This window comes from Megascapheus bottae, chromosome 19, assembly GCF_031878675.1.
Source record: "Megascapheus bottae isolate mThoBot1 chromosome 19, mThoBot2.hap1, whole genome shotgun sequence".
NCBI classification, from domain to species: domain Eukaryota; kingdom Metazoa; phylum Chordata; class Mammalia; order Rodentia; family Geomyidae; genus Megascapheus; species Megascapheus bottae.
Genome location: NC_143527.1, coordinates 35,969,265 through 35,996,355, shown reverse-complemented (window position 1 = coordinate 35,996,355; position 27,091 = coordinate 35,969,265). Strand labels below are relative to the sequence as shown.

Genomic DNA, 27,091 nt, shown 5'->3' with positions numbered 1-27,091 from the left:
AACGTCGAAGGTAGTAAGAAGCAGAAATCACATGCTGTCTAACACTATTCAAAACATAACTTAATACACCCACTCAATACAGCATTCCTGATACAATATACATATAACTATATTAGCATGATTTCAAATGTATAGATACTTAGGAAATGAGAAAGGTTACAAAATGGTGATATATAGTCAAGACTTGCTAGTCAGAGCACTCGTATACATAATTTAAAAATTCTTTTATAATAAAAAATTACTCATGCTCATTTTAAAATCAGAAGGAATCTAGAAACTTCACAGAAGCAAGGAAAAGCTACCAAGCACCTATCACTATTCATGATTTGGCACATTATCCCTTCAGACCATCTGTCATCGAGCCTGACAAAATAAATAACAATTAAAAACAAACCCGGGGGGGGGGGAGAAAGAACAGGAAAGCATATCGATTTTGGGTTTAGAAACCCAAAATCCAGCTGAAGCAATGTGGAGAGCCTAGTGTGGTGTCAGGCTGTCCCTTGGATCTGCACTACTGATTTGAGCTAAGCACACAAGGAAATAAGCTGTTATCATTGTTTCTGGTCTTTTTCTTCTCATCCTCACTCTCTAAATTAGGAATCCCGCCTTGTTGCAAAGCAACTTGCAGGCTTCCAGGGAGGCAAGCAGCGCTGCTGCTTATCTTACATGGCAGGAGCCTCCAGGGCCCAGCCGAGCTAGGGCTGGGCCAGTCAGGAAGAAAACGAACTGTCACTCTCACACCGAGGGGCGTGATTTTGTTTTCATCCAAATTAAAACATGTATGCCAGGGAATCTAGGATTTCCTGCAGGACGCTCACGGCCAGCCTCCCGGCCAGAGACGCTCCATAAATCTCCCCTAGAGCAAGGGGCAGCCTTTTCCAGCCCGCGGACTTCTGCTCCGGCACCAGACCGCTGGGGTCACTCTGGAAGGGTTGTTGGGATCTGGGATGGGGAGAATCCGGGTGGAGAGGACCTTGGGCTCGGCCCTCGTCTTACGCTCCGCCTCCACGGGCTAAGTGCTCCCCTCGTCTTCCCCCCTCCCTTCGGAAAGGGGGCGGAGCCCTCCACCCCCGGTAGGCGGAGCAACGCCTCCGGGGGTTGGGCCCCACCGCGGGACGTGGCCCCTTTAAGTGTCCAGGCCTGGAGTCACGTGGTGGGCGTGGCGGAGGCGTGGCACCAGGAAGCGGCCTGCTTGCCGGGTCCGGAGCGCCGCGCCGCCCGCGGGGGACCCGACGCCCCTAGAGCTGGTGTTCCCCGCGCCGGTGCCACCCGCCCGGCTCCACGCTGGCGGCCCCCCCCGGGGTCCCCGCCGCCGCCGGCGCCCCCACCACGGCCATGGGCGAGGAGGACTACTACCTGGAGCTGTGCGAACGGCCGGTGCAGTTCGAAAAGGCGAACCCGGTCAACTGCGTCTTCTTCGACGAGGCCAACAAGCAGGTTCGGCCGCCGGGGTGGCCGCGCACCGGGACCCGGAGCCCCGCGCCGCCGCCGCCCGCACCCGCACCTTCCCCCGCGCGTGGGCCGCGGGGCCCGGAGCCCGCCCCTCCCCGGGCTGCGTCCCCCTCCCCCGCCGCCGGCCTCCCCGACGCCTTGACCTCCTGCTTGCTGGGGTTTTTAATTTTCTTGGCCACCGTGTGCCGGGCTGCGCCCATGGCGCCCGTGCGCACGACCCGACCGGGTCCTGGACGGTGACAGTGGAAACCCTGGGGCCCGCAGCCTTTGCGGACTCCGCTTGTTTATTAAAATCCGTGCATCCAGCCCGCCATCCGGGCAGAGATAGGTGTCGGGTTCCCTTTGCGGAACCCAAGGCTGTGGTACTGCAGAGATGCTCCTTGGTTTGTTCGGGTAGAAGGGTAGAGCCTTTCAAAGTGGAGACCGTTCAGGTAGCTTCTTTTCCTTCCCAGGTGTTTGCTGTTCGGTCAGGTGGCGCTACCGGGGTGGTCGTGAAAGGCCCGGAAGATAGGAACCCCATCTCATTTAGGTAAGTCTTGTGGGTGTTTTGGTTTTTTTTTTTCCTCAGAACCATTCACATGTGTGAACAAGATGACGGTTCTCCGATTCGATGGATGTTTGTTTGTCTTGTCTCTTTCGATTGGAAATTCTTTCTGAGGAAGAGGAAGCCACAACTAAAATAGGTCCAACTGAAATAGGTGTAGCAGTTGCTGCGGGAATCAGATTTCCCTACAGTCGGACACCTACTTCCTGGTACTTAAAATGAGCCTGTCAGTGCACTTACTTCCGGTTCGTTGATGGGGTGAGCCACAGGGGCTTTATTTCCCCTTTTTTTAACCCAGGCCTTTCTAGAGTGTTTGGTGGGTGTAGAGTCAGCGTTGCTCATGTCATTTAAGAAAATCATGGTTTCCACTGTTCTTAAGGTGACTGGATGTCCAGTTTACACAAACCCATAAGCCAAGTTTGGTACTGCTAAATATACTCCTGTAATACCAGTACCTTCTTACCTTCTCCCCAAGTCTGAAGCAGTATAGAGTTTGAGGCCAGCCTGGCTGCGTAGTAAGACTTTTGTCTCAAAACAGATACACGCCAGAAATGACATTTGGAGTGGTAATGAGAACCCACAGGAGGAAGAGTTTACCTCATTTTCTTTTATTGTCTTTCTGTGTGTGTATGCCTGTGTGTGCGCACGCGTGTGTGCAAGCATGTGTGTTCCCACATGCACATGTGCACAGGCATGTGGCTGCCTGTACCAGGGCTTGAACTCAGGCCCGTCAGTTTGCCAGCTTGTTTGCTTGCTTGCTCACTCACAGCTTACCACTTGAGCCAGGCTTCCAGGCCATAGCAGTCACTTCTGGCTGTCCATGTGCTAGGCATCAAGCAAGTGAAGGTTTTGAATTAGGCTGCTCCCCTTTGGGGAGCTCATCAATTCAGTGAGTGAGACAAGAGAATTGATAAATACTATTAACATTGTTAAGTGCTATAATAGAGCTCTGTTGACAAACTAAGAACACCTAGAGACAAGCCCTTGAAGTTAGGGTAGGCTAGCGATACCCTTGGTTAGGGAAATGGGAGGTGTTCTCAGGACACAACCTCTGCACCAGGATTCGACATTTCAGTAAGCTGACTTCTCAATGAAAAATCAGGGAGACCTTCTGGATAGAGAATGCCAAGATGAACACTTGGTGATCTAGGGACTCCAAGGCTCAGTGTGGCAAGATCACATCGCTGGGTATTAGGAAATATTACACCAGCTTGGTTCTGAAGGATGGAGTTTAGCAACCATTGCAGAGGCTGAGATACCACTAAGATCACAGTGGTGATCCAGCTGAGTCAGATGTCAGCCAGGCCAGGGCTTTGAGGTACAGGCTCATTGAATAAGCAACCGGAACTCACTTAGGAAAGTTTCTTGATAAGACCTTCTGGTGTGATGTGGCAACTGCCCTTGAGAGTCTAGATTTGGGGGCTTTGAGGAGTTTGGTAGGGTATAGTACTAAATTATACTTTACTTGGTGTGCTAGTCCTAGAACTTGTACTCAGGCCCTTGGTGCTGTCCCTTAGTGTTTTTGCTCAAGGCTGGTGCTCTACTACTTGAGCCACAGCTTCACTTCTCTTTTTTGGTGGTGAATTGGAGGTTAGAGTTTCATGGATGCTGTGGCTCAAGTGGTAGAATACTAGCCTTGAGCACAAAGAAACTCAGGGACAGAACCCAGGCTAAGTTCAAGTCCAGTGATAAGAGAAAAAAAACTTCATTTCTTTTGGGCAAGGAATATGGCTGAATGGTAGAGTGTTTGCCTAGCATGCATAAAGCCCTGGGTTCAGTTCCTTGGTCCACATAAACTTGAAATTAATAAAATAATAAAAAGAAAAATCATTAAAACTTAAAAAGAAGTTAATGGATTTTTCTGTCTAGGCTGCTTTTGAACTTCAGTTCTCTGATCTCAGCCTGCCGAGTAGCCAAGCTTACAAGCACAAGCCACTGGTACTCAGGGGAATTGAATTTTTTTTTTAAGAACATTGAAAAAACCTACTTTATTAACATATAATTTGCTTATGATAAAATGCACATGATGAGTTTTGACCCAGGAAACCTAACATCAAGCTCAAAATAATAAACATGTCTTGTGGATGGGAATGGGAGGGAAGAACTAGGAGAAAGGGAGGAAAGGAGTTAACACTGTCCAAAAAGAAATGCACTCTTTGGCTGCCTTATATAACTATAACCTCTCTCTGTACATTATCTTCATAATAATAATTTTTTTTTGCCAGTCTTGGGGCTTGAACTTGGGGACTGAGCACTGTCCTTGGACTTTCTCAAGGGTAGAGCTCTACCACTTGAACCACAGCACTATTGGCTTTTTCTATGTATGTGGTACTGAGGACTCAAACCCGGATCTTGGTGCATGCTAGGCAAGCACTCTACCACTAGGCCAAACTCCCGGCCCCTAAAATTTAAAAAGAAAATAATGAACGTGTTCATATTGCTCAGTATCTTTAGGCCTTTCTGTAATAATCATTTGGGTGCCTTTTGAATGTGGCTTGAGGTGGTTTGGCATTGTCTATGGTCTTGCTAGGATTGAGGAAAAGAAAGAGCAGTCTTCTGGAAGCTTTCCGTGAGAATAGGGGAAAGCTATGTTTGAGAAGAAGGTCACTGTGTAGGGACTCAGTTTATTTTTGACTTAAGTAAATTCTCCAGTGATAAGTACGTACAGCCCCAATTTGATAATCACTCTTATACTGTTAATTTGTCCAGCGACACTGGGATTTTTTATCTTTTTCCAGCACCAGGTACTTGAACTTGGCTCATATTCTTACTCAGCTTTTTTGCTCACAGCTGATGCTCTGTCATTTGAGACATACCTCTAGTCTGATTAATTGGAGATGGAATTTTAGAGACTTTTCACCAGGCTGACTTCAAGCTGAGATCCTCCACACCTCTGCTTCCCCAGTAGCTAGGGTTATAACTACAGGCTGCTGGTACTCTTCTGGAGTTGGGTTTTTTGTTTTAAGTATTAGCCAAGTGCTGGTGTTTCATGCCTGTAGTGCTAGCTACTATGAGGCTCAGATCTGAGGATGAAGGTTCAAAACCCAGGCAATCCAGGCAGGTACATCAATAGCTTTTTTCTAGCCAAGAACATAAGACCCCAAGTTCAAGTCCTAGTAACAGCATTAAATAAATGGGATACTAAACACAGTTTAGAAACAGCCCAGTGTTTAACTAGGATTTACTGATTCCTGAATATATTTATCTGGAATTTTTTAGCCAATAAATGATAATCTCTAGAATTCAGTTTTGTTTACTTACCCACTGTTTTTTTCTTCTTAAAGAATGGATGATAAAGGAGAAGTGAAGTGCATCAAATTTTCCTTAGAAAACAAGATACTAGCTGTGCAGAGAACCTCCAAGACTGTGGTAAGATACAGCTTTCAAAACAGCGTTAAAAAGAGATGTTAGAAGCATGGTGGGATGAGAAGGGATTGCCAAATTTAATGTCAAAGAAGGCATTTATTTTACTGTCCTGAAAGGTATATTTTGCAGAGCATTGGGTTGGAGCCTTTGTAGAAGACATTTGGTAAATAAGTCTGCTCTTAATTTGACATTTGTTACTTTATTATTATTATTTTGTCACTTGTGTGACTTGAACTCTGGGCCTGGGCACTGTCCCTGATCTCTTCAGCTCTACCACTTTGGGCCACAATGTCACTTACAGTTTTTTGGTGGTTAATTGAAGATAAGAGTCTTATGGACTTTGGTGCCCAGGCTGGCTTTGAGCCAAGATCCTCAGATCTCAGTCTCCTGAGTAGCTAGGATTACAAGCATAAGCCACTGGTGCCCAGCTGAATGTTTTTTAATAATGCAGTTTGAACGTCCTATATCTTTGTTGTTAGATAGCCAGCAACATGGATGATGTGAGCTATAGTTTTGTCTGCATCATGAATTTTTCAGGGACCTTCATTTACCAGCGTCTCTCTTTTTGTATGCTGGATTTAGTAGGAACATCTGTTGGGAGTTGGAGCAGCTTATTGGCATTTCAACCTTAGAAATATTCATCATTGTGGGCTGGGAGGGAGTTCACTGATGGACTATTTGGTCCAGTATGTGCAAGGTCCTGGGCTCCATTTTTAGCACTGTTGAAAGAAAAGGCACAGCACTAGTGGCTCATCCCTGTAGTCCTAGTTGCTCAGGAGGCTGAGATCTGAGAATTGCTATTCAAAGCCAGCCTGGAAATGGATAGGTGTGAGACTTACTCTAGTTAACCACCAAAAAAAAAAGCTGGAAGTGGAGCTGTGGTGGCACAAGTAGTAGAGCCCTGAACATGAGCACAAAAGCTTAGGTACAGGCCCTGAATTCAAGCCCCAGGACTGGCTTAGAAACAAACAAAAAAAAAAACAGCACTAGGAAATGGAAGCATGTTTTTGTTGTTGATGGTGGTGGTGGTGGTGGTAGTATTTGATTTTGCTTTTTAGATTTTTTTGTTTTTGTTTTTCTTTTTAGACGGGGGCATAGAAAGGGAGGAAGGGTGAACAAATACAGTCATGCTATTCAGTATACAATGTGGAAAATGAACTATGTAACCTGTGACCTGTGGATAGGGATGGGAAGGGAAAACTGGGAGAGCAAAACAAAGGGTAACTGGTTCAAAAAAGAAATGTACTCATTACCTGATTGAGGACTCCTCTGTATACCACCTTAATAATAATAAAATTATATTTAGAAAACTTAGCAATCCATTTCTCTGACATTACCCACTTGAGGAATGTTTTCAGAATGGCTTAATAACTCTTAACTGGCCACCAAATGTTCTGTTATTAGGGAGGAAGATGATACCAATTGGTTTCTGTATCATTTCAGTTTTTGGGTGCCATTAACTGATCATTTTAAAAATGTAGTTGTCCTTTGTACCTCGTTGCATGCTGAGTAGATTGCAGGTAAACTCCTCAATCCACATTTTTTAATGTGGGTGTGTGTTTTTTTTTTTCCTTCCAGGAATTTTGTAACTTTATCCCTGATAATTCTCAGCTGGAATACACCCAAGAATGCAAGGTATGGGCTGGCTTCTTCCTCACCTGGTAGCCTTAGCTGGTGAATGGGAGCTTGTGTGAGGAGCAAGGAATGGGTTGGTGGAGGCCCTGACTTTGATTCAGGATTTGGGAAAATGCTGAGATCAGCCAAGGCATTGCTGCTCCAAGGCTCTGGACAGTTTTGCCAGCTTTGAAGTTCTGTCTTCTTTGTAAAGTGGAGTTGGGAGGGGTAGAGGGGATATTGCAGGCACCTCCAGTGTTTGCTGGGACTGTTTTGGTCCTGCCCTAGCTTCCTCACTAGGCTGAGCCCTGGCTTTTCACGAAGATACTTTTTCTGGAGGGTTTTGGTGAGGAGTTTTTACCTGTTCTCCTCAGTGTTTTTCTTCGCCTGGCCTTGAATTTTCTCCTCCTCCACTGTAGCTTCTAATCCATGTTAAGGAGATTAGCTAGAGGGTGCTCTGCTTACAGTAAGCATGTGCAAACTGAGAAGCTTAACTCAAGTTGCTAGTGGGTGGAGAGTGGATTTTTATGAGGAGCAGAATGGTCTCAAATGGTAGAGACACAGCCCCAAGTAATAGAACCCCTCCTAGCCCTGTAGCTGCTCTGCTTGTGAAACAGGTCCGCACTTTAGCTCTGCTGGGCCCTATCTGCCCTCAGAGTGGCCTCAGAGTCCCAAGCCCTATTTGGTTAACACTGATACATTTTAGGCCCTTCTACTTAATGATGTCAGTTTTTATAATATGGTTAAGAGAATGTGGGCAATCCTCTAATACCCAGGAATAGAAATGGATATCTGGTGGCTGTGATTAGTTATCTTCGTACAGAACTCAAGCCTCTTCCATTCTGTCGACCAGAAGGAATTAAGATTCATAGTCTTAAAGGAAAGTTAAAACAAATATAGGGAAAATTGTATTTAAAAGAATATTTGAACTGGGCATGGTGGTATACACCTATAATACCAGCATTCAGGAGGCTGAAGACTGGAGGATTGCTGGTTCAAGGCCCGTCTGGGATACACTGTGGGTATTAAAAGCATATTTTTTTGGTTTGTTGAGGAGTAACCACTCTGAGTTAATTTTGATTATAGAGTAACAAATGGCAAAGGAATCTAGACTTTGGAAGACAGTCATACATACTTTTCTGATTAATTACCAAGCAATCTTTCTATAATTCTTTCCAGACTAAGAATGCTAACATCTTAGGCTTCTGCTGGACCAGTTCTACTGAAATTGTCTTCATAACAGATCAAGGGATTGAATTTTACCAGGTATTAAATTATTTTGTGCTTGTTAATATTAGAAAGGCAGTTTGATGCCTTTTTTTATGTGTGCCTTTTTTTTTTTGGCCAATCCTGGACTTGAACTCAAGGCCTGAGCACTGTCCTTGGACTTTCTAAAGGCCAGAGCTTTACCACTTGAGCCTCAGCACCACTTCTGGCTTTTTTCTACGTATGTGGTACTGAGACTCGAACCTGGGTCTTCATGCATGCTAGGCAAGCACTCTACCAGTAGGCCAAACTCCCAGCCCAGTTCTGTGCCTTTGAACTCAGCACTTAAGAGAGAATTTGAGCTTTTTGTAGCTAGTCTCCTGTCTAAATTTTTATTTTTCTGATTACAAGTTATCAGAAATAAAATCTTCAAGGATTGGTGTTGTGACTCAGTGGTAAAGCTCATACCTGAGAAAGAAATCAAACATTACTGAATCTATTGTAGAAGTCCCCAAGAATCCATAGAGTAACTGTTATAACCAATTTAGCCCATACACCATTTTTTTCATCACACACACACACCTTCTTTTATGGAAAGAGGACCATTGTGCATAAATTTTGGCAATTGGATTTTGGGGAAAGAGTTATATCTTAAGTATCTTTTCCATATTTCTGAGTTGTGTTCTGCTTTGTAAATACAGTGTTCACTTCACAGTTCCTGTAGCTGTCTATCTGATCTCACTATAAAGACAAACACATAGGCATACATTTATACTCCCATGTGAGACACTTCTTGAAATTACATCACAGATGTGAACAGAAAGGTTAAACTTCTCCAACAGGCTTGTACTTCAGCGGCAGTGTAGGAATCTCCACCTCCTATACCTTTGTCACAAGTGGATGTTTGGAGAGCTAGAAAGATGTTTTTCCGTTCTACTAGAGATGTGAGCCTCATCTTCTCACTTTTCAGTTGTTGTTTCTTTGTGCTGATCATGTCAGTTATTTATTGTGGTCAAAAGCATATAAAATTTTCATTTTCACAATGACAATCTTGCCAAGGGCTATCTACAAATTCAATACAATACCCATCAATATCCCAATGGCATTCTTTAAAGAAATAGAAGAGGCAATTCAAAATTTCATATGGAATAATAAAAGACCCCGTATAGCAAAAACACTTCTTAGCAGAAAGAACAGCGCTGGAGGAATTTCAATTCCAAACTTTAGACTCTATTACAGAGCTATAATTATCAAAACAGCTTGGTACTGGCACAAGAACAGGCCTGAAGACCAATGGAATAGAACTGAGGACCCAGATACTAAACCACAGACCTATGGCCACCTAATCTTTGACAAGGGAGCTAAAAAAATAGAATGAAAGAAAGACAGCCTCTTCAACAAGTTGTGCTGGCAGAACTTGTTAAATTCCTGCAGAAAACTAAAGTTGGATCCTTTTTTGTCACCTTGCACTAAGAATTAACTCCAAATGGATCAAAGACCTGGAGGTAAAAGCTGACATACTGAAAACTTTACAGGAAGGAATAGGAGATACACGAGGCCTCCTTGGCATAGGTAGAAACTTTCTTAATAAGGACCAAGAATCACAACAAATCAGAGAAAGGCTGGATAAGTGAGACTGCATTAAACTGCGGAGCTTTTGTATGGCAAAGGACATAGCTAGTAAATTAATTAGGAAGCCTACAGAGTGGGAGAAGATCTTCACCAACCAAACAATGGACAAAGGCCTCATATCTAAAATATATCAACAACTCAAAAAATTGAATCACTCCCAAACTTATCTCCAAAGTAACAACCATCCCATTAAAAAATGGGCCAAAGACTTAAAGTGAGTCTTCTCTGAAGAAGAAACAAAAATGGCCTATAGGCACATGAAGAAATGCTCAACATCTCTGGTCATAAAAGAAATGCAAATCAAAACAACTCTAAGATTCCACCTCACTCCAATTAGAATGGCCAGGATCAGGAAAACGAATAATAATAGATGCTGGAGGGGATGTGGCCAGGAGGGATCACTACTACACTGTTGGTGGGAGTGCAAACTCGTTCAACCACTATGGAAAGCAGTGTGGCAGTGCCTCAAAAGGCTAAACATAGAGCTCCCCTATGACCCAGCAATTCCACTACTTGGCATTTACCCAGCCATCCAGAAACAAGGGCATACTAAATCCACTAGCACAACAATGTTCATTGCAGCACTATTCACCATAGCAAAGATATGGAACCAACCTAGATGTCCCTCAGTTGATGAGTGGATAAACAAGTTGTGGTATTTGTACACAGTGGAATTCTATGCTGCTGTCAGAAAGAATGACATCGCCCCATTTGTTAGGAGATGGAAAGACTTAGAAAAAATCATATTAAGTGAAGTAAGCCAGACTCAAAGGAACTTAGGCTCAATGGTTTCCCTCATTCGTCATAATCAGTAGAAACCTTGGGCTCTACTGGCAGAGATCTGCAATAGAGCAAAATCTTGATACATAAGGCCATATAGTATGAAGCTAATTGAAAGGACCTCCAGGATATTGAAACAAAAGCCATATAACGAATGATTGTTGTCCTTAATGTACTATGTTGTCTCTCATCTCCTTTGCTGTCCTTTGGTTATCTCATATTTGTATAGTATCTCACTTTGTTATCTGATATATTGAATTTATTTGTATTTGGATATTTGAAATTTGATAGGGAAGGGGGGAAAACCAAGACCGGTGGGGGTGTGTGTGTGGGGGGGTAATGGGTACCAAGACATGTGAAAGGATATCAATGTATGTGAATTAATGCACCTTCTATCTGGCAAATATCATGTAACCCTTTTACTAATTACAATAAAAAAAAAAAGACTAGCTCTCAAAAAAAATTCAAAAAAAAAAAAAAGCATATAACATGAAAGTTACCATCCTAACCCTTAGTAAATATGTAGTTCAAGTTGTAGGGAAACATCTCTTCTAGAACTGAATTCTGCATCCACCAAACAACCCCCTTTCCCCTTTCCCATCCTGACAACTTTGGCTTCTTATTTCTGTTAAGGTGGATGATTTAGAAACCTCACAAGCAGGATTAGTACACTGTGTCTCTTTGTGATTGGTTTATTTCAAGACAGGTTTTCCTTCCTTTAAGGATGAATAACATCGTGTGTGTGTGTGTGTGTGTGTGTGTGTGTGTGTGTGTGTGTGAGATATTTGCATATCTCTTCATCTGTTGGAGGAATTCCTTCATTACTACCTTTTTGTTATGAATAATGCTGCTAGAAACATGGTGTGCAGCTTCTCTTCGAGGTCCTGTTTCTTTCCAATATTTTACATGTGTATACCCTATTTCTGCATATTAATCGAGACATTATCTCTGTATAGCCCAACTGGTCTCAGACTTAAGATCCTTCTGCCTCATATTCTTAAGTGCTAGGACTACAGTTGTTGTTGGCGATTCTATTGTTAAAACTTTTTGGTGACTTGCCACTTCTGTGACAAATACTGTCTCCTAATTATAACAGTGCACCACAGGAGTTCTAGTATATCTACATCCTTGTCCACAAGGTGCTAACTTATTATTTTCTGCTTTTCTTTCTATTGTTGGAAATCAAACCTAAGGCCTTATACATTCAAAACTAGCACTTTACCATTGAGCTAGTTCCTGCCCTGTTCTTTAATAAGTGTTCTAGTGAATATGAAGAAGTGATCTCCTACTGTGGTTTGGATTATTAGTGATTTATGAATCTCCCATCTCAAGTGCTAGAGAGTGAACCCAGAGCTAGGTGTGCATGCTAGGTAAGTGCTTCCCCACTGAACTACACCCCCATCCTTGAGCATGTATTGGTGAACTGGTAGACCATTTGTGTATTGTCTTTAGAAAAGTCTTTATTCAAATCCTTTGTCCATTTTTACATTAGATTATTCTTCTGTGTGTGTATGTCGCTGAATTGTAGGAATTCTTTATATATTCTGGAAGTGAACTCTTTATATAATTTTCAAGACTTTCCTCCCTGTCCCTAGATTGGTTGTCTCCTCCCTGTGTTGACAGTTCCTCTATAGTCTACCTGCTAGGCCTATTGAGAAGCCATTGTCAAAGATACTAGCTTTTGGGTTTTAATTTTATTGACCTAATAAAAGCAATATAATTTAGAATTTGTGGATGGAGAAAAATCTACCTATGTAAGAGAAATGTGAGAGGCTAATGGCATGGTGCTTTGCTGTAGGGCTATCATCGAGTACTCTATAGAAAGGACGCTTGTGCACTACACTCCGCACAGAAAACTTGAGCCGGCTTGCTTTGCGAAGCAGTTCTCAATAACCATTTAAAAATCCTGTGTGTCTTCTGTAGTGGGAATATGTACATGATGGACATCTAGATAGTCCTTAAGACATAGCTTGAAAAGGAATGAGTGCAATATAATTATTATGCATAGATAACCAGTAGATCTTGTGTACGTGCCCCCTGAGCGTTATTCTCTCTGGGAGACCAGGCAGAAGGCAATCACTCTGCCCTGGAGGCATAGTACCACTTCTGGCTTTTTCTGAGTAGTTTACTGGAGATAAAGAGTCTTACAGACTTGCCTACATGGGCTGGCTTTGAACTGTGATCCTCAAATCTCAGCCTCCTGAGTAGCTAGGATGTGAGCCACTGGCACCTGGCTGATAACAGGCTTATTTTGACCATTTCCTTGGTAATAGAGAACCTATAGTTCCTTGCTCTTCAGTGCCTAGCTATGGACTTTGTAGTGAGCAGCTGCAAGTTGTAATTGTGCTATTGAGTAACTTCTTTGCTGCTTGTCTCTTCAGTAAAGCTGATGGTGCTTGCCTCGAGTTCCTGTGAAGAGAAGTACAGATACGAAAAGCACTAAGCATAGAGCCCCATAAGTAGCCGTGTGCCAGTAAATACACATAGCAATTGCTTAATCAGTTTATTTTGTTAATTTACTGTATCAAATCTTCACCACACCCCCTTTGGGTGTTACTGGGGTTTGAATTCAGGGCCTCATGTTGGCTAGGCAGGCATTCTACCATTTGTACCATTCTTCTAATCCTGTCTTGTGCTTTTGAAATGAAGGTTCAGTCTCTTGAACTTTGTTTCAGGTATTACCAGAGAAACGTAGTCTGAAACTCCTGAAGAGTCACAACATCAATGTCAATTGGTACATGTACTGTCCAGAGAGCGCTGTGATTCTCCTGTCTACCACAGTCCTTGAAAATGTTCTGCAGCCTTTTTATTTTAAGGTAAGTGTAAGTCCACCCTCTTCTAACTTAAACTCTTCCTACCCTTATTCTGTTCTATTACAATACCAGGCAAGTCCTTAAAAGGAGTGATTTTCTTAGCTGTTCGCGGTGCCACATGTCCATAATTCTAGCTACTCAGGAGGCTGAGATCTGAGGATCAAGGTTCAAAACCAGCCTGGGCACTAAAGCACTAAAGTCCATGAAATTCTTATCTCCAATTAACCACTAGGAAACCACAATTGGGGCTGTGACTCAAAGGGTAGGTGGTAGCTTGAGCTGAAGAGCTCAGGGACAGTGCCTAGCCCAGAGTTCAAGCCTCATGATTGACAATAAAAAACAAAAGGATTTCCTCCAACGTGAGTCTCGTTGTTCTGACCACTAGAGGGCACACTGCACCAAACTAAGAGCTCCCCAGAATGATTCATTCATTCTATGAAGACTTGTGGTGAGAATAGTATGTAACTGGAAGGGAGGAAAAATAGCTAGGAACTGGTGGCTTGCTCATGTTTGTAATCCTAGCTACCCAAGAAGCTGAGATCTGAGGATCCTGGTTAAAAGCTTGCCTGGGCAGGAAAGTCTATGACTTATCTCCAATTAAGCAGTAAAAAACCAGCAGTGGAGCTGTGGTTCACATGGTCTCAAGTTCCAACTATGAGCCCAGGAAGCTGAGCGTGAACACAAGTCCCTGAGTTCAAACTCTACACACACAAATATTAGTGTGTGTTGGCACACATACACACACTCACGTATAGTGTGTGTACCTCAAGACATTAAATAAGTTTTCTGCAATATTTTCCCCCAACAGGCCGGCACTATGTCCAAGCTACCCAAGTTTGAGATTGAATTACCAGCTGCACCGAAGTCAACTAAACTTAGCCTTTCTGAACGAGACATCGCCATGGCCACCATGTATGACCCTCTCTGAGATGATTCCTTCTTGTGGTTTTCAGTGACACAGTAATGGGGTCACTATGAACCCTCAGTGAGAGGACTTGAGAACTTTCTTTTTCCTGTTTCATGGGTAGATTTTATATGCATAGAAAACTTGGGGGTCTTTTGTTATTCTTTAAGAAAAAACTTAGGGAAGTTTTTTTCCCCTCATTTAATTCTCATACATGAGAATATTGAGAAAAATTTCTTAAGTTATCTTAATCTTAGACTTTTCTTACAAAAAATTTTTAGCTTCTGAGTTGAAGCTTAACAAGATTTTCTTTTTGTCAGTCATGGGGCTTGAATTCTGGGCCTGGGCACTATCCCTAAGCTCTTCAGCTCAAGGCTAGTGCTCTGCCACTTGAGCCACAGTGCCACGTCTGGTTTCTGGTGGTTAGTTGGAAATAAGGAGTTTTTGTGCCTGGGTTGGCTTTGAACCGCGATTCTCAGATCTCAGCCTCCTGAGTAGCTAGGATTACAGACATGAGCTACTGTGCCTGGCTTAACAAGATTCTTTTTAGCTAAAATATCAATGTTCTTTGAAAATGCATTGTAGTAAAACTTAAGTGCGGATGAGATAAAATGTACAAGTAATATATGCTATTTATATGCACATAAACCTCTCAAGAAAATAGACTTTTTCTTTAATGGACATTGAACTGAAATATTAGGTATTTTTCCATTTGTAAAAACAGATATGTCAGTTTTTAAACTTCATACTGAGAATTTCCAACACAGAAATGGAAACTGGTACAGAAAACCTTTTATTCTTCACTCCTGATTCCATAGCCTGATTTCACTTCTAAGTTACTTAAAATTCTGAGTTTCTGCACATTCAAGACTTAGTAGCACAGTTTTTTTCTTTATGGACATCCTAGTTTATAAAATAGATATGGCCTGGCTGACATGATATGGTCCTCCTCATCCATGTTAATCCCAGGGTAGAAGGAGGCACCGAGGAACTGCACACAGTGATACTCATTATTTAACAGGAATCATGATTGTATTTTCCTACTGTTAAGGAAAACTCAGGAAGAAAGGCAGGAAAATAGCCATAGTTTATCATTACACAATAACTTAACATCATGCATCTTAATATTTTTGGACTCTGCTTGTTTTTATGGTTTTGGACAAACTGTGTGTATTATTATTCTTTTCTCCACTCAGGAATTTTCTGTTTCTTTCCTTCCTTCCTTTTTTTTTTTTTCTTTTTTTTGGTGATGTTGGTACTGGTGTTGCACTTAGGACTTGGATGTTTGGATGTTGTCTCTTATCTTTTTTGATCAAGGCTGGCACTCTACCAATAGAACAACACCTCTGCTTTTGGCTTTGTTTTGTTTTTGTCCTGGGTAATTTGGAGATGAGTCTCACATACTTTTCTGAATGGGTTGGCCTTGAACTTCTGATCCTCAGATCTCAGCTTCCTAAGTAGCTAGGATTATAGACACCCAACTTTCCTCTCAGCTTTTAATGTGCTTTGTATTAGTAACTGCCGTCTTTTTCTAAACATCTTTGTTGGCTGCAAATTAGTCCATTGAATGAATTGTCATAATTGTCTTAACAATGACCTGATAGATAATTCGGCCTGTAGAAAGGAGTTTTAAGTGGCCACATAGGACTTACACGTCTGTCCTCTCCTTAGATACGGGCAGCTTTACGTTCTCTTCCTGAGACACCACTCTCGCACCTCCAACAGCACGGGAGCGGAAGTGGTCCTGTATCATCTGCCACGGTAAGCTCATGTTCTCTGGTTTTCAAATCACAGCTAAGGCTTGTGGACCTACTTGTTGTTTGTTTCCTAAATATTTCTGTTGTTTTGCAGAGAGGGAGCTTGTAAAAAGATGCATATATTGAAGTTAAACAGGACTGGAAAGTTCGCCCTAAATGTAGTGGACAACCTTGTAGTTGTTCATCACCAGGACACAGAGGTGAGAGGCAGGGGAGGAAATCTGATCTGTATTTGTACATGTGAGGCTTGCTTACAAACTCTGAAAACTGGGAAACTTTCTAATGGGTAAGAAATTGCTTTTTTTGAGGGGGAGGGCAGTTTGGGGCTTGAACTCAGGGCCTGGGCCTTGTTCTTGAGTTTTAATTTGTTGTTGTTGTTGTTGGTGGTGGTGGTGGTGGTGGTCATGGGGCTTGTACTCTGGTCCTGGGCATTGTCCCTATGTTCTTCAGCTCAAGGCTACTGCCCTACCTCTTGAGTCACAGCCCCACTTTCCATTTACCAGTGATTAATTAGAGGGCTTCTTGCATGCTAGGCAAGTGCTCTACCACTAGGCCACACTCTTAGCCCATTTTTTTTTTTTAATGCCAGTCCTGGGGCTTGAACTCAGGACTTGGCTGCTCTCCTTTAGCTTTTTCTGCTCAAGGCTGGCACGCTACCACATGAGTCACACCTCTACTTTTGACTTATTTTTTTTGCCAGTGAATTGGAGATAAGAGTCTCATGGACTTTTCCTGCCCTGGCTGGCTTTGAACAGTGGTCTTCAAGACCTCAGTTTCCTGAGTTGTAGGATTACAGGCATCAGCCACTGGCCACCTGGCTTAGAAAGTGCTCTCGGTGCTGAAAGTCTTCCAGGGTAAATGAGTTTCATTCTCTAATGATCTGAAGAAAATGATTCTCTGACAGTTGCATAGTTAAGAACTGTTTCAGAGACTGGACACTTAGAATAGCTAGTTGTTCGAGCAATGTGGCTGGGAGTCCTCCACTGATCCCTAGTTTCCAGGTTGCCTGAGTGTGAAGCATGTGCCTGACAATTGTGGTTTAATGCCATGGGCCCCACTCTTTCTAGGCTTATGTAGACAAGCCACCTCCCTTCCATCCCTTCCCAGAGGTCGGACCATGCCTCTCACTAGTGAAGGTGTTTCAAGTGAAAAGGAAAACAGCTGTTTAAATGACATTCAGCCTTTTGAAGGAAAAATGTTAAGTGCAGTGTAGTTTTGTGAGCAGAGGTAAAAATAGAAGGAGAGTTGTGTTACTGCATGTTGCTCCACAAACAGGAACTGGTCTATGGGGGTGGAATGCAGACACAGACTTTGACCGGGAAGGGTGAGATGTGATGTAATGTTTCCTTTGTGTCCTTGGCAGACATCCGTAATATTTGATATCAAATTACGGGGCGAGTTTGATGGCACAGTGACCTTCCATCACCCTGTGCTCCCTGCTCGATCGATTCAGCCCTATCAGATTCCCATGGCAGGTAAATGGTACCAGGTTCTTGCTATGATCCCACACCTGTTTGGTTTAGGGCATTTGTTTCCTCCCCCCTCGCCCTCCCCTGCTGTTGTTGGTTCTCTCATTGGAATGCCAGGCCTCATGCATGATACACAAGCACTTGGGCACCAAGTCACCTCCCCGATCAATTGTTCTGATTTTTAAAATGGCCACCGCAGTCTGGTGGTGTGATCCTCAAGAGGCTGAGATCTGAGAGTCGCAGCATGAGGCCAGTCTGAACAGAAAAGTCCATGAGACTCCAGTTAACCAGCTTTTTTTTTTTTTTTTTTTCAGCAGTGGTATGGCGGGATTGTAGGGAAGGTCTATTTTCAGTTCTTTAAGAAACCTCCACACTGCAAATTTATCGCACTAGGAGTGCATATTAAAGAGACAGAAGAAGAGCATGTAAATAACCTAAAAAAAAAACAACTGAGGATCGTAGTATAAGGCCAGTCTAAACAGAAAAGTCCATGAGACTCCAATTAACCAGCTTTAAAAAAAAGAAAAGCTGGAAGTGAAGGTGAGGCTCAAGTGGTGAAACACCAGCCTTGAGTGAAAAAGCCGAGCAAGAGCTGGAGGTGCTGAATTCAAACCTCAGGATACATGGGTGTGCACACACATGCAAGCACACACACACACACACACACACACACAATATAAGAAGGCTGTTGCTGCTGAGTTTATAAGCTGAAATAAGCATTAGGAAAGGATTTTATAACATAAATGAATCTTCCTTTGAAGAAAACAGGTTTCTCTTCCCTTAGCATCACAGTGGAAAATTGTTATTACACATTGAAGCTGAAAGATTTTTTTTATTAAAGAATTTATTAATGTTGGTTTTTACATCATATTTTAAATGACAAGTTTAACAAACGAGTGTTTAAGGAGGGAATCTCTATTTACAATCACTGGGACTTAGTATTTAGAACTTAATCAGAATTAGGCTAAGGGTTTGTATGTCATAGAAACATATTAATTTATGAAATAAAACATTATGTCATGGGTTTTTATGTCTATATAGTTATGTTTATATTTCCATTACCATGTCCATAGCTTTGGGTATGCAGTTATTGAGTCCTCACTCTTGTACTGTTTGGATCTAATATTCACATATTAAGGATACCATGCGCCTTTTGTTCCTTAGGTCTTGACTTGTCTCACTCAACATGATTCGCTCTAGATTCATCCACTTAGCTGAAAGATTTTTAATGTTGCTAAACCCCTAACAGTTTATTTGCCTGAGCTCTGTAATCCAGAAATTACATTTCTGTAGTTATGGTTGTTATTTTCAGTGGGATTACCCTTTCTTCTCATTGTCCTATTCCATGTGGTCATTACAGTAAGCTGCCAATCATCTGGTTCTGAGGTTCATTCTAGGTCTGCCCTCTTCCTGCTGAAGAGCTGGGGGGAAGCTGGAGAGGATGAGGTCTGGCTTTCCGAAAGGAAGTGAGAAGCTATATGGCTTATTTTGCCAGCTCCCAGTATAAATCCATTCCAAGACAGACCTCTGCTCTTTTAACTTTAAAGGCAGTGGTTGGGATGTAATTATAGAGGTTATATAGTTATGTTAGTCTCAGTATAAACTCTTGTCACATGCTTGGCATTTAGAACTCTGGTATGTTTTGTTCACACCCAAAAGGAACCCCTATCAGGGGATCTCTGAGAATTGGCCCAGCCTGTACTTAAGTACAGGTCCATGAGCCTTCCATGGGGGAAGTTGCAAATCCGGCTTGAGAAGATTCAGAATTCATGATTAGCAAGACTGTCACCTCTAGGCAGCTAGTCTCATCTTGGGAAGTCAGCAAAGAACTGTAACCACTTTATGGTAAAGTGGGAAATAGCAACTGGTTCCCACAGATGAGTGTTAGGTTATTCTGCCTTCTGTGTTCTTTCTAGCATTTCCCTTTTCTTTGGATAATGTTAGCATTAAAAAAAAAAAAGTAGATTGTAGTTGAGTGCCAGTGGCTCATGTTAGTGATCCTAGCTACTTAGGAGGCTGAAATCTGAGGATCATGGTTTGACAAAAGCTCAGGCCCTGAGCTGCAAGCCTCAGGATTGGCTCAAAAAAAAAAAAATACTCATCCAGATGTGGTAGTACATTTCTGTAACCCCAGCCACTCAAAGTAGGATGATCTTAAGTTCAAGGCCAGTTTGGGCTGACAGAGTGTGTTGGATGATGATCTTGTGCTGCCCACTGAGTACAAAGGTAATGCTGAGATAGCCTGTGTGCTGCCAGTCGCGTGCTGCCATTGGTGGGTGTGGAATCAGGAACTGAAGGGGCTGATGTGAGAGATGAATTTGGGAGGAAAGTCAGCCACCTGGTTTTTCTTGTCTTTGGTCTGTTAAACTGGTGGTCCTCCATTTTTTCTGCACACTAGGATAACTTGGGGACCTTTAATGACTGAAGCCACCAGGCCCTCAGGTGTGAGAGAGTTGGTGGTGTATTGGGCAGCAGAGTTGAGGGCTAGTGGCTCAGCCCTGATCTCTACTCTTAGGGTCCAAGTGTGAGTGCTGGGCAGAATCCTGGCTGGCTGGGCTCTTTCCTGTATTTGGGTCTGTTGAGATTGACCACTTAATTAACTCAGCCCTCTGATTGTTCCTGAGTAAGGGGAGCACAATTTGGAAGTTCGTTTTGTTTGTGGGGCTGCTGGTATGACACACGAGTAGTGTAACTAGTCATTTATAAGTTGCTTTACATGAGGTGGCTGTGCTCCCTTCTGGTGAATGCTCTGTGCCTGGGATCTATTCAGTGGGTAGTCAAGCTAATTACTTAGATAACTGAATCACACACTGCTTGGGACATTCTCAGTAACGCTGAACTATCCAGGTCATTGTCTGAGGATGATGAGTCACCACTGTGACCAGAGTCTTGTGTGCCTCCCCACCCTGGGGAGGCATTCTCTTGGTTACTCCCTTTCCTCCCTATGTGAGTCATCAGTGAGACAGGGCATCAGTCTCATTTCTTCCTTACTTATAAACAAGCAAATACACATTTACTAACAAAACTCTGTGTGTGTGTGAATGTGTGTATGTATGTGTATGTATATGTATTTTGGTCATGGAGCTTGAACTCAAAACCTAGATGCTGTGCCTGAACCTTTTGTGCTCAAGGCTAGCACTGTATCTCTTGAGACACAGCTCCCTTCTAGCTTTATGGTGGTTAGAAATGTGTCACATGGACTTTCCTTGCCAGTCCTGGGCTTGAACTCAGGGCCTCAGCACTGTCCTTGGACTTTCTCAAGGCTTGAGCTTTACCACTTGAGCCTCAGCATCATTTCCGGCTTTTTTTTTCTATGTATGTGGTACCAAGGAATCGAACCCGGGTCTTCATGCATGCCAGGCAAGCACTTTAAACACTAGGCCAAACTCCTGGCCCCCTGACTGAATCGTGATCCTCAGATCAAGATCCTCAGCCTCCTGAGTAGCTAGGATTATAGATAAGAGTCACCGGTCCCCTCCTCCAAAGTGTTGCTTCTTGCATCTTCAGTATCAGCAACAGCATTTGCAGTGTTTTTTCTTATGCCTCTCTGTTCTCTCAACTTTTACAGGTCCTGCTTCGGTGACCAGCCAGTCTCCCGTTCCATGCAAACTCTGTATCCTTCACAAAGGCCTGTGCTGTGTGCACAAAGGGAGTGTGGTCACCCCTTTTTCCACAGACTGGTCTTGGAGTACCTGTTTCTCCCTGGCCTCTCCCCTCCCCCTAGTAAGGTCTGGGCAAGGCTCTGGAAGCCACCCTGTGGTTCCTTTGGTGGCTTGAACACATACAGGTGGGATCATTTTAATTCCCAATTTAGAATTTCCTATAATATATGGACTCTTCATCCTGGATTGTCTTTCAACCTGACATCATTATCAGCGCCAGCCAAGGTAGGTCTGCCTAGATGATGGTCACAGTAGAGAATAGTGCTTGACAGTAGTCACCGCTTAGCAGTGCCGGGTTCAGAGGTGACCTCTTCCTTCAGCCCTGAAATAGAATTGCCTTTCTCCTTAGACTCTCATCTGTGGCGTGTGTACATTTGGTCATGAGCATATGCTGTTTTTATAATGAAAGGAGCAACTAAGAATGGTCTCTTCCTTGCCATAAGCCCAGTTTGAAAAGCCAGACTTGGCAGCACCCAATCTTCATCCTTCTGCCATTCCCATATGTACCTTTGCCCCCCCCCCCCTTTTTTTTTTGCCAGTCCTAGGGCCTGAACTCAGGGCCTGGGCCTTGGACATGTTTTGCTCAAGGCTAGCACTCTGCCACTTGAGCCACAGTGCCACTTCTGTCCTTTTCTGTGTATGCAGTACTGAGGAATCAAACGAAGGGCTTCCTGCATGCTAGGCAAGCACTCTACCACTAGGTTGTGCTCCCAGCCTCTTCTTTGCCCATTTCTGTTCTATGTGTGTAGGAACCTATTCCCTTCCTCACTTGCTGGTGAGGCCTCCCACAAGAATCAAAAAATACTAACCTAGGATAAAAATTTGGGTTGAGTTGACCTCAGAAAAACAAACCTCTGAAAGATCTTTATCAAGACCTTTATCGAGTCTAAATTGCAAAAGTCTTAGCTTGACCCAGAATATCTGATCCAATGGACCAAGTTATCCTAGGCATAACAGTGCAATCTTTGCCATGTTGTTAGAGAACTAGTCAGCCGTGTATTTTTCTGTCTTAGTCTCAAATTCTCAAGGAGGGAGTTAGCCCTAATATCATTGGTGTTCACTGCATATCCAGAAAGTGTTAGCTACGCCCCCCACCTTGGCATGAGTTGAGAAAGTGGTCACTGATCATTTTTGGTGTAGCTAAGTTCCAGTTAAGGAAGGCCACACCAGCCTTCCTGCCTGTCCGTGAGGTGTTCACATGTGCAGGTTGACAAGTGGATGAATAATGAAATTCTCTGTGAAGTGAGAGCAGGAGAAACTGGAAGGACTGAGATTGATATCCTATTAGTATCTTTGTGCCAGTCCTGGGGCTTGAATTCAGGGCCTAGGTACTGTCCCTGAGCTTTTTGGCTTGACTTCTGCCATTTGAGCCACAGCTCCACTTCTGGCTCTTTTGGTGATATAATTGGAGATCTCATGGACTTTCCTGACCAAGTAGGCTTCAAACCATGATCCTCAGATTTCAGATCCTTGAGTAGTAAGGACTATAAATGTGAGCCACTGGCACCCAGTACATCTTTTTCTACTTGAAAAACTGAAAGGGATCTAGGTACTGTGGAGGGGAAAATGCCATTTGGAATTGTGCCTCCCAAATGGGAGCCAGTAGAGTATCTCTGAATGCAGTTTACTTGTAAAGGTTGAAAAAATACTGTGTCAGTGACTTTCCTGTCAAACACATTCTCAGTACCCTGGCTCTATGATGATTAGGAACAAAGGGCAATTAACTGCTTGGTAGTCTCTATGACCCCCACAGGAGCAGAAACACTTGAGCTTTGGTTGCTGATGCCATATTGTTAAATTTGCTGCCTCTTAAAATCTAGGGTTTCTGTGGAACCTCCAAGTGAAACTTCAGCCCATAGTGAATCTCCTGCCAGATAAAGGCAGGTTGATGGACTTTCTTCTTCAGAGGAAGGAGTGCAAGATGGTCATCCTGTCTGTCTGCTCACAGAGTAAGTTGACCAGTCCTTCCCCATGGGTTGGGTTTCAGTATTAGCCAGTGGTATTCATTCCCAGCTTTAAAACAGTTACCTTTCAGAATCCAAGTCTTGAACTACATATATTGCTACTTTAAGCATCTTTTACTGAGCTAGGTGAGACAGTCTACACCTGGAGTCCCAGTTACCCAGGAGGCTGGGAAAGAATAGGCCCAGGAGTTTAGGGCTAGCAGGTAGCATAGTGAGACCCATTTCCCCCTCTCAAAAGCTCCCCTCCTGGACAACAAACAAAATGTCAGAATCTTCTACCATAGCTATTTTCTTTAGTCACCAGGAACGGGTCTGGAGTGATTGTCAGGTGTCATGTGTCAGAAATATAACATTTCACCGAACGCCCTTTAGGGGAATGTTTGCATTAGTCTCCCTGTGAGATTGCTTTATCAACAACATGTTAAAATCCCAAAGATTACACAAGTCATTTATCTTTGTGTAAACTGTATTTTTTCCAGTGCTGAGTGAGTCAGACAGAGCCGCACTGCCTGTGATAGCCACTGTTTTTGACAAACTGAACCAGGAGTATAAGAAGTACTTGGACGCTGAGCAGAATTATACAGTGGTGAGTTAGATGGCCTGTAGCAAAGGCTCCTCCCTCAATTTTATGGGGGAGTAATGTAAGATTATGGTAGCTTTATCACTGAGGGCCCGTATCCACTAATCTAAGTGCCTTCCCCGTTTTACTGCTTAAATTTTTTTTAATGTATTTTTATTGTAATTAATAGAAGGGTTACATTATATTCATCAGATAGAAGGTGCATTACTTCACAAACACTGATACCCTTTCTTATGTTTTGGTCCTCATTTCCCTCTCCCCACCCCTCATCTTGTTTTCCCTTGTTTAAAATGTTTAAGTCTGTGTTTAATCTTTCATTTAGATAGATCCTTGGCCCTGCTTTTGCATTATTTTATATGTTGCCAGAGCTTGGATTTAGCAAATTATAATTTCCATTATTTGCCACTCCTTTCTCTTTCTCTAGTTTTACAGCTATTAAAAAGATAACCTAGAATTTAGTCAGTATCCCATCTAGACAGTATTTTTTTTTTAGTTAGTAGACATCAGATGTTTGTTGTAAAGACTGGACTAATGTACAGGCATGGCTTATTAGCAGGGACGTGTTTTCAGAGTCAAGGAAGTTTAGGACAAATGGGAGGACAGCTTCAAGGACCTTATTAGTCCTGGGGGTAACAATGGATGTAGTTACACGAGAAACCCAGATCTCTGTTATGCTCTGGCTGTTTAGGGGTGGCAGATTTAGGCAGGCTGCTGAGAGGGTGGGCCTCATGAGGCCCCTCTTTTGGTCCTGTTGCTGACAGCTCAGTGCTCCAACATGAGTAGGTCTGACTTTACTAGCAGTTTGTTCCCTGCACTGTGGCTGTCAGACGTCATGAGCCATCAGCACTAAAGCGTGGTTCTCTCATCAAAGATAAAGGGGCACGGGGACTGTGGAAACATAGGGTGTTGTCCTGTACCCACAGTTGCAGAATCCATGGAGGGGTCCAGTGATTTGAAACATAAAATAGGAAACGGTCTTCTTGTAGCTCGAGTCATTGTGGGTCTTAGGGAATATACCACAAAAATAGATACAACAACTTAGATTTAAGAGCTGTTCATTTATTGTTGGCCAGAGCTTTATTAAACAAGGAATGCAACTATTTCACTTTTATTACACATCAAATGCTATGTAATCCAGTGTTAAGAAAATGAGGCTGGTTAAGACTTGAGAAGTTAGGCTGTTTAATTCCTCCCCCTTTGAGACTTAGACTTTTCTAGATGACCAACTGTTCCCAGCCAGTTTGAGAAAGGTTCTTCTAAGCAGTGAGATCATGGTATTCTCTTGTACAGTTCCCCTCTCCGAATTGAGCTGAACTGCTTCCCTAGGAGGTGAGTAAGATCACCCCTTGTGATGATTTCAGGCAGCAGAAGCAGGGCAGAGCCGGAGCAACCCACCTCTCAGAAGGCCAGTGCGGACCCAAGCCGTGGTGGACCAGTCTGACGTGTACACTCACGTGCTGTCACCATTCACAGAAAACAAGGTATGTTGCCGCTTCTCAGACTCTTGGACTGAGCTCATTGAGGATGCACTGCAGTACACAGGCGCTGTCTTGGCTATGGGCCTGGTGCTGTCAAGTTGGCTCTGATGCTCAGATGGAAGAAATAATGACGAGTGATTGTGGTTCAACAGCACACTGGCCACTTCACAGTGGGAAGAAGGGGAGTTACTGTAGCTCCTTTTCCACCTCTGACCTTTACAACTCTTTCTGTGCAGGAGATGCCACATAAGTTTGTGATAGCTGTGCTGATGGAGTACATTCGCTCGCTGAACCAGTTTCAGATCGCAGTACAGGTACCTTCAAATCCCCTTCGCATCTTGCATGAGAGGAGCTACAGAAAAGCAGTGTCCATCTTCAGTTAGGGATGGACTTGTGTTAGAAGGGTCTTCATACACGCAGAGTTTTGAGTGCATCGAAAACTTGTCAACTGTAACTTTTGCCTGTAAGTTAGGGAGCCACAGTCCCTAGCCAGCCTTCAGTCTTTCATGCCAGGGATTTAGCAATGCCTGGGGTTTTTTGTTCCCAGCACTACTTACACGAACTTGTCATCAAGACACTCGTCCAGCACAATCTCTTCTATATGCTCCACCAGTTTCTACAGTACCATGTGCTCAGCGACTCCAAGCCTTTGGTGAGTAGCACTGGAATTGTACTTTCTGTGATTAGAAACAGAAGACAGTAACCTTCCACTGAAGCTAGTCTGGCACTGTCTTTCAGGCCTGCTTACTGCTGTCCCTAGAGAGTTTCTATCCTCCGGCCCATCAGCTGTCTCTGGATATGCTGAAGGTAATCCTGGCTCATCCCAGCTTCTGATCACACGAAGGTCCCTTCCTGTTGCTTGTCCTGATCTCCCTGTCTCTCTTCCCTACTTGCAGCGACTTTCGACAGCAAATGATGAAATAGTGGAAGTTCTTCTATCCAAACACCAGGTGTTAGCTGCCTTAAGATTTATCCGGGGTATTGGTGGCCATGACAACATTTCTGCCCGGAAATTTTTAGATGCTGCAAAGCAAACTGAAGACAACATGCTTTTCTACACCATATTCCGGTTTTTTGAACAGCGAAACCAGCGTTTGCGAGGGAACCCAAGTTTCACACCAGGTAAGAGTAAGTAGCTCTAGTTAGAATGGAGCTGTGGCTATCTGGAGGAACCACTCAGTAGTAGCAGGACAACTTCTGGGTATGCAGCCTGTTAGTGAGGACAACGCTGGGGTTGGCTTTTGTGTGAAGAGTTCCAGACAGCCCACCAGCCTGCCTAGCCCATGGCTTGGCATCAAACATTCAGCAACCACTGTTGGGCAATCTAGACACATATTCTTTGATAGCTGATAATAGAATAGCCGGTGGCTAAGGGACTTAAAGGGCTTGAATGAGTTTCAGTAATAAGTTTCAGTATTGGACAAAAAGCATGGGTTCGTTAGTTCTCTAAAATAGTGGCAAGATCTGAGATTGGTTTCTTTAGGAAGGGGAGGAACAAAGTTCTGAGACTGTAGATTGGACTGACCACAGTGACAGGTTTGAGTCCCTCTTTTACTTTGTAGGGGTTGAGAACGTACCAGTTTTGCAACAAGAGGGACCGCCCCAAAATGTAGGAAAACAAGGTGTTCAAGTTAAATCCTAGGATCCAGCCTCTGAGGTACTATCATGTATTCTTTTGTAGGGGAGCACTGTGAAGAACACGTTGCTTTTTTCAAACAGGTGTTTGGAGATGAAGCTCTAATGAGGCCCACAACATTCTGAAATTCTAGGTTCTTTTATATAAAAAAATTGTACAAAGTTAATTTATTGCATTAATAAAGCTCTTTAAACTACAAAATGTTATATTACTAAAAATATGGTATAGAAGATG

The 27,091-nt window shown here is 43.3% G+C and overlaps 1 protein-coding gene across 2 annotated transcripts; it reads left to right on the top strand.

Annotated features, from left to right (window-relative positions):
- Positions 1–1,187: 1,187 nt before the first annotated feature.
- Rmc1 (regulator of MON1-CCZ1) lies at positions 1,188–27,058 on the top strand. Of its 2 annotated transcripts, none has more exons than XM_090353337.1 (20): positions 1,188–1,437; positions 1,905–1,981; positions 5,281–5,365; positions 6,941–6,997; positions 8,156–8,242; positions 13,270–13,410; positions 14,216–14,319; positions 15,983–16,072; positions 16,163–16,268; positions 17,432–17,543; positions 21,106–21,150; positions 21,371–21,424; positions 23,020–23,148; positions 23,643–23,749; positions 25,105–25,224; positions 25,458–25,535; positions 25,769–25,873; positions 25,960–26,028; positions 26,118–26,343; positions 26,941–27,058. In XM_090353337.1, exons 1-20 carry the CDS (start codon positions 1,336–1,338, stop codon positions 26,952–26,954), a joined length of 1,908 nt encoding a protein of 635 aa, XP_090209463.1. In that variant the 5' UTR covers positions 1,188–1,335; the 3' UTR covers positions 26,955–27,058. The 2 variants fall into 2 exon arrangements, with proteins under 2 accessions (XP_090209463.1, XP_090209462.1); XM_090353336.1 differs by having other exon boundaries at positions 1,189–1,437; positions 26,903–27,058.
- Positions 27,059–27,091: the final 33 nt, after the last annotated feature.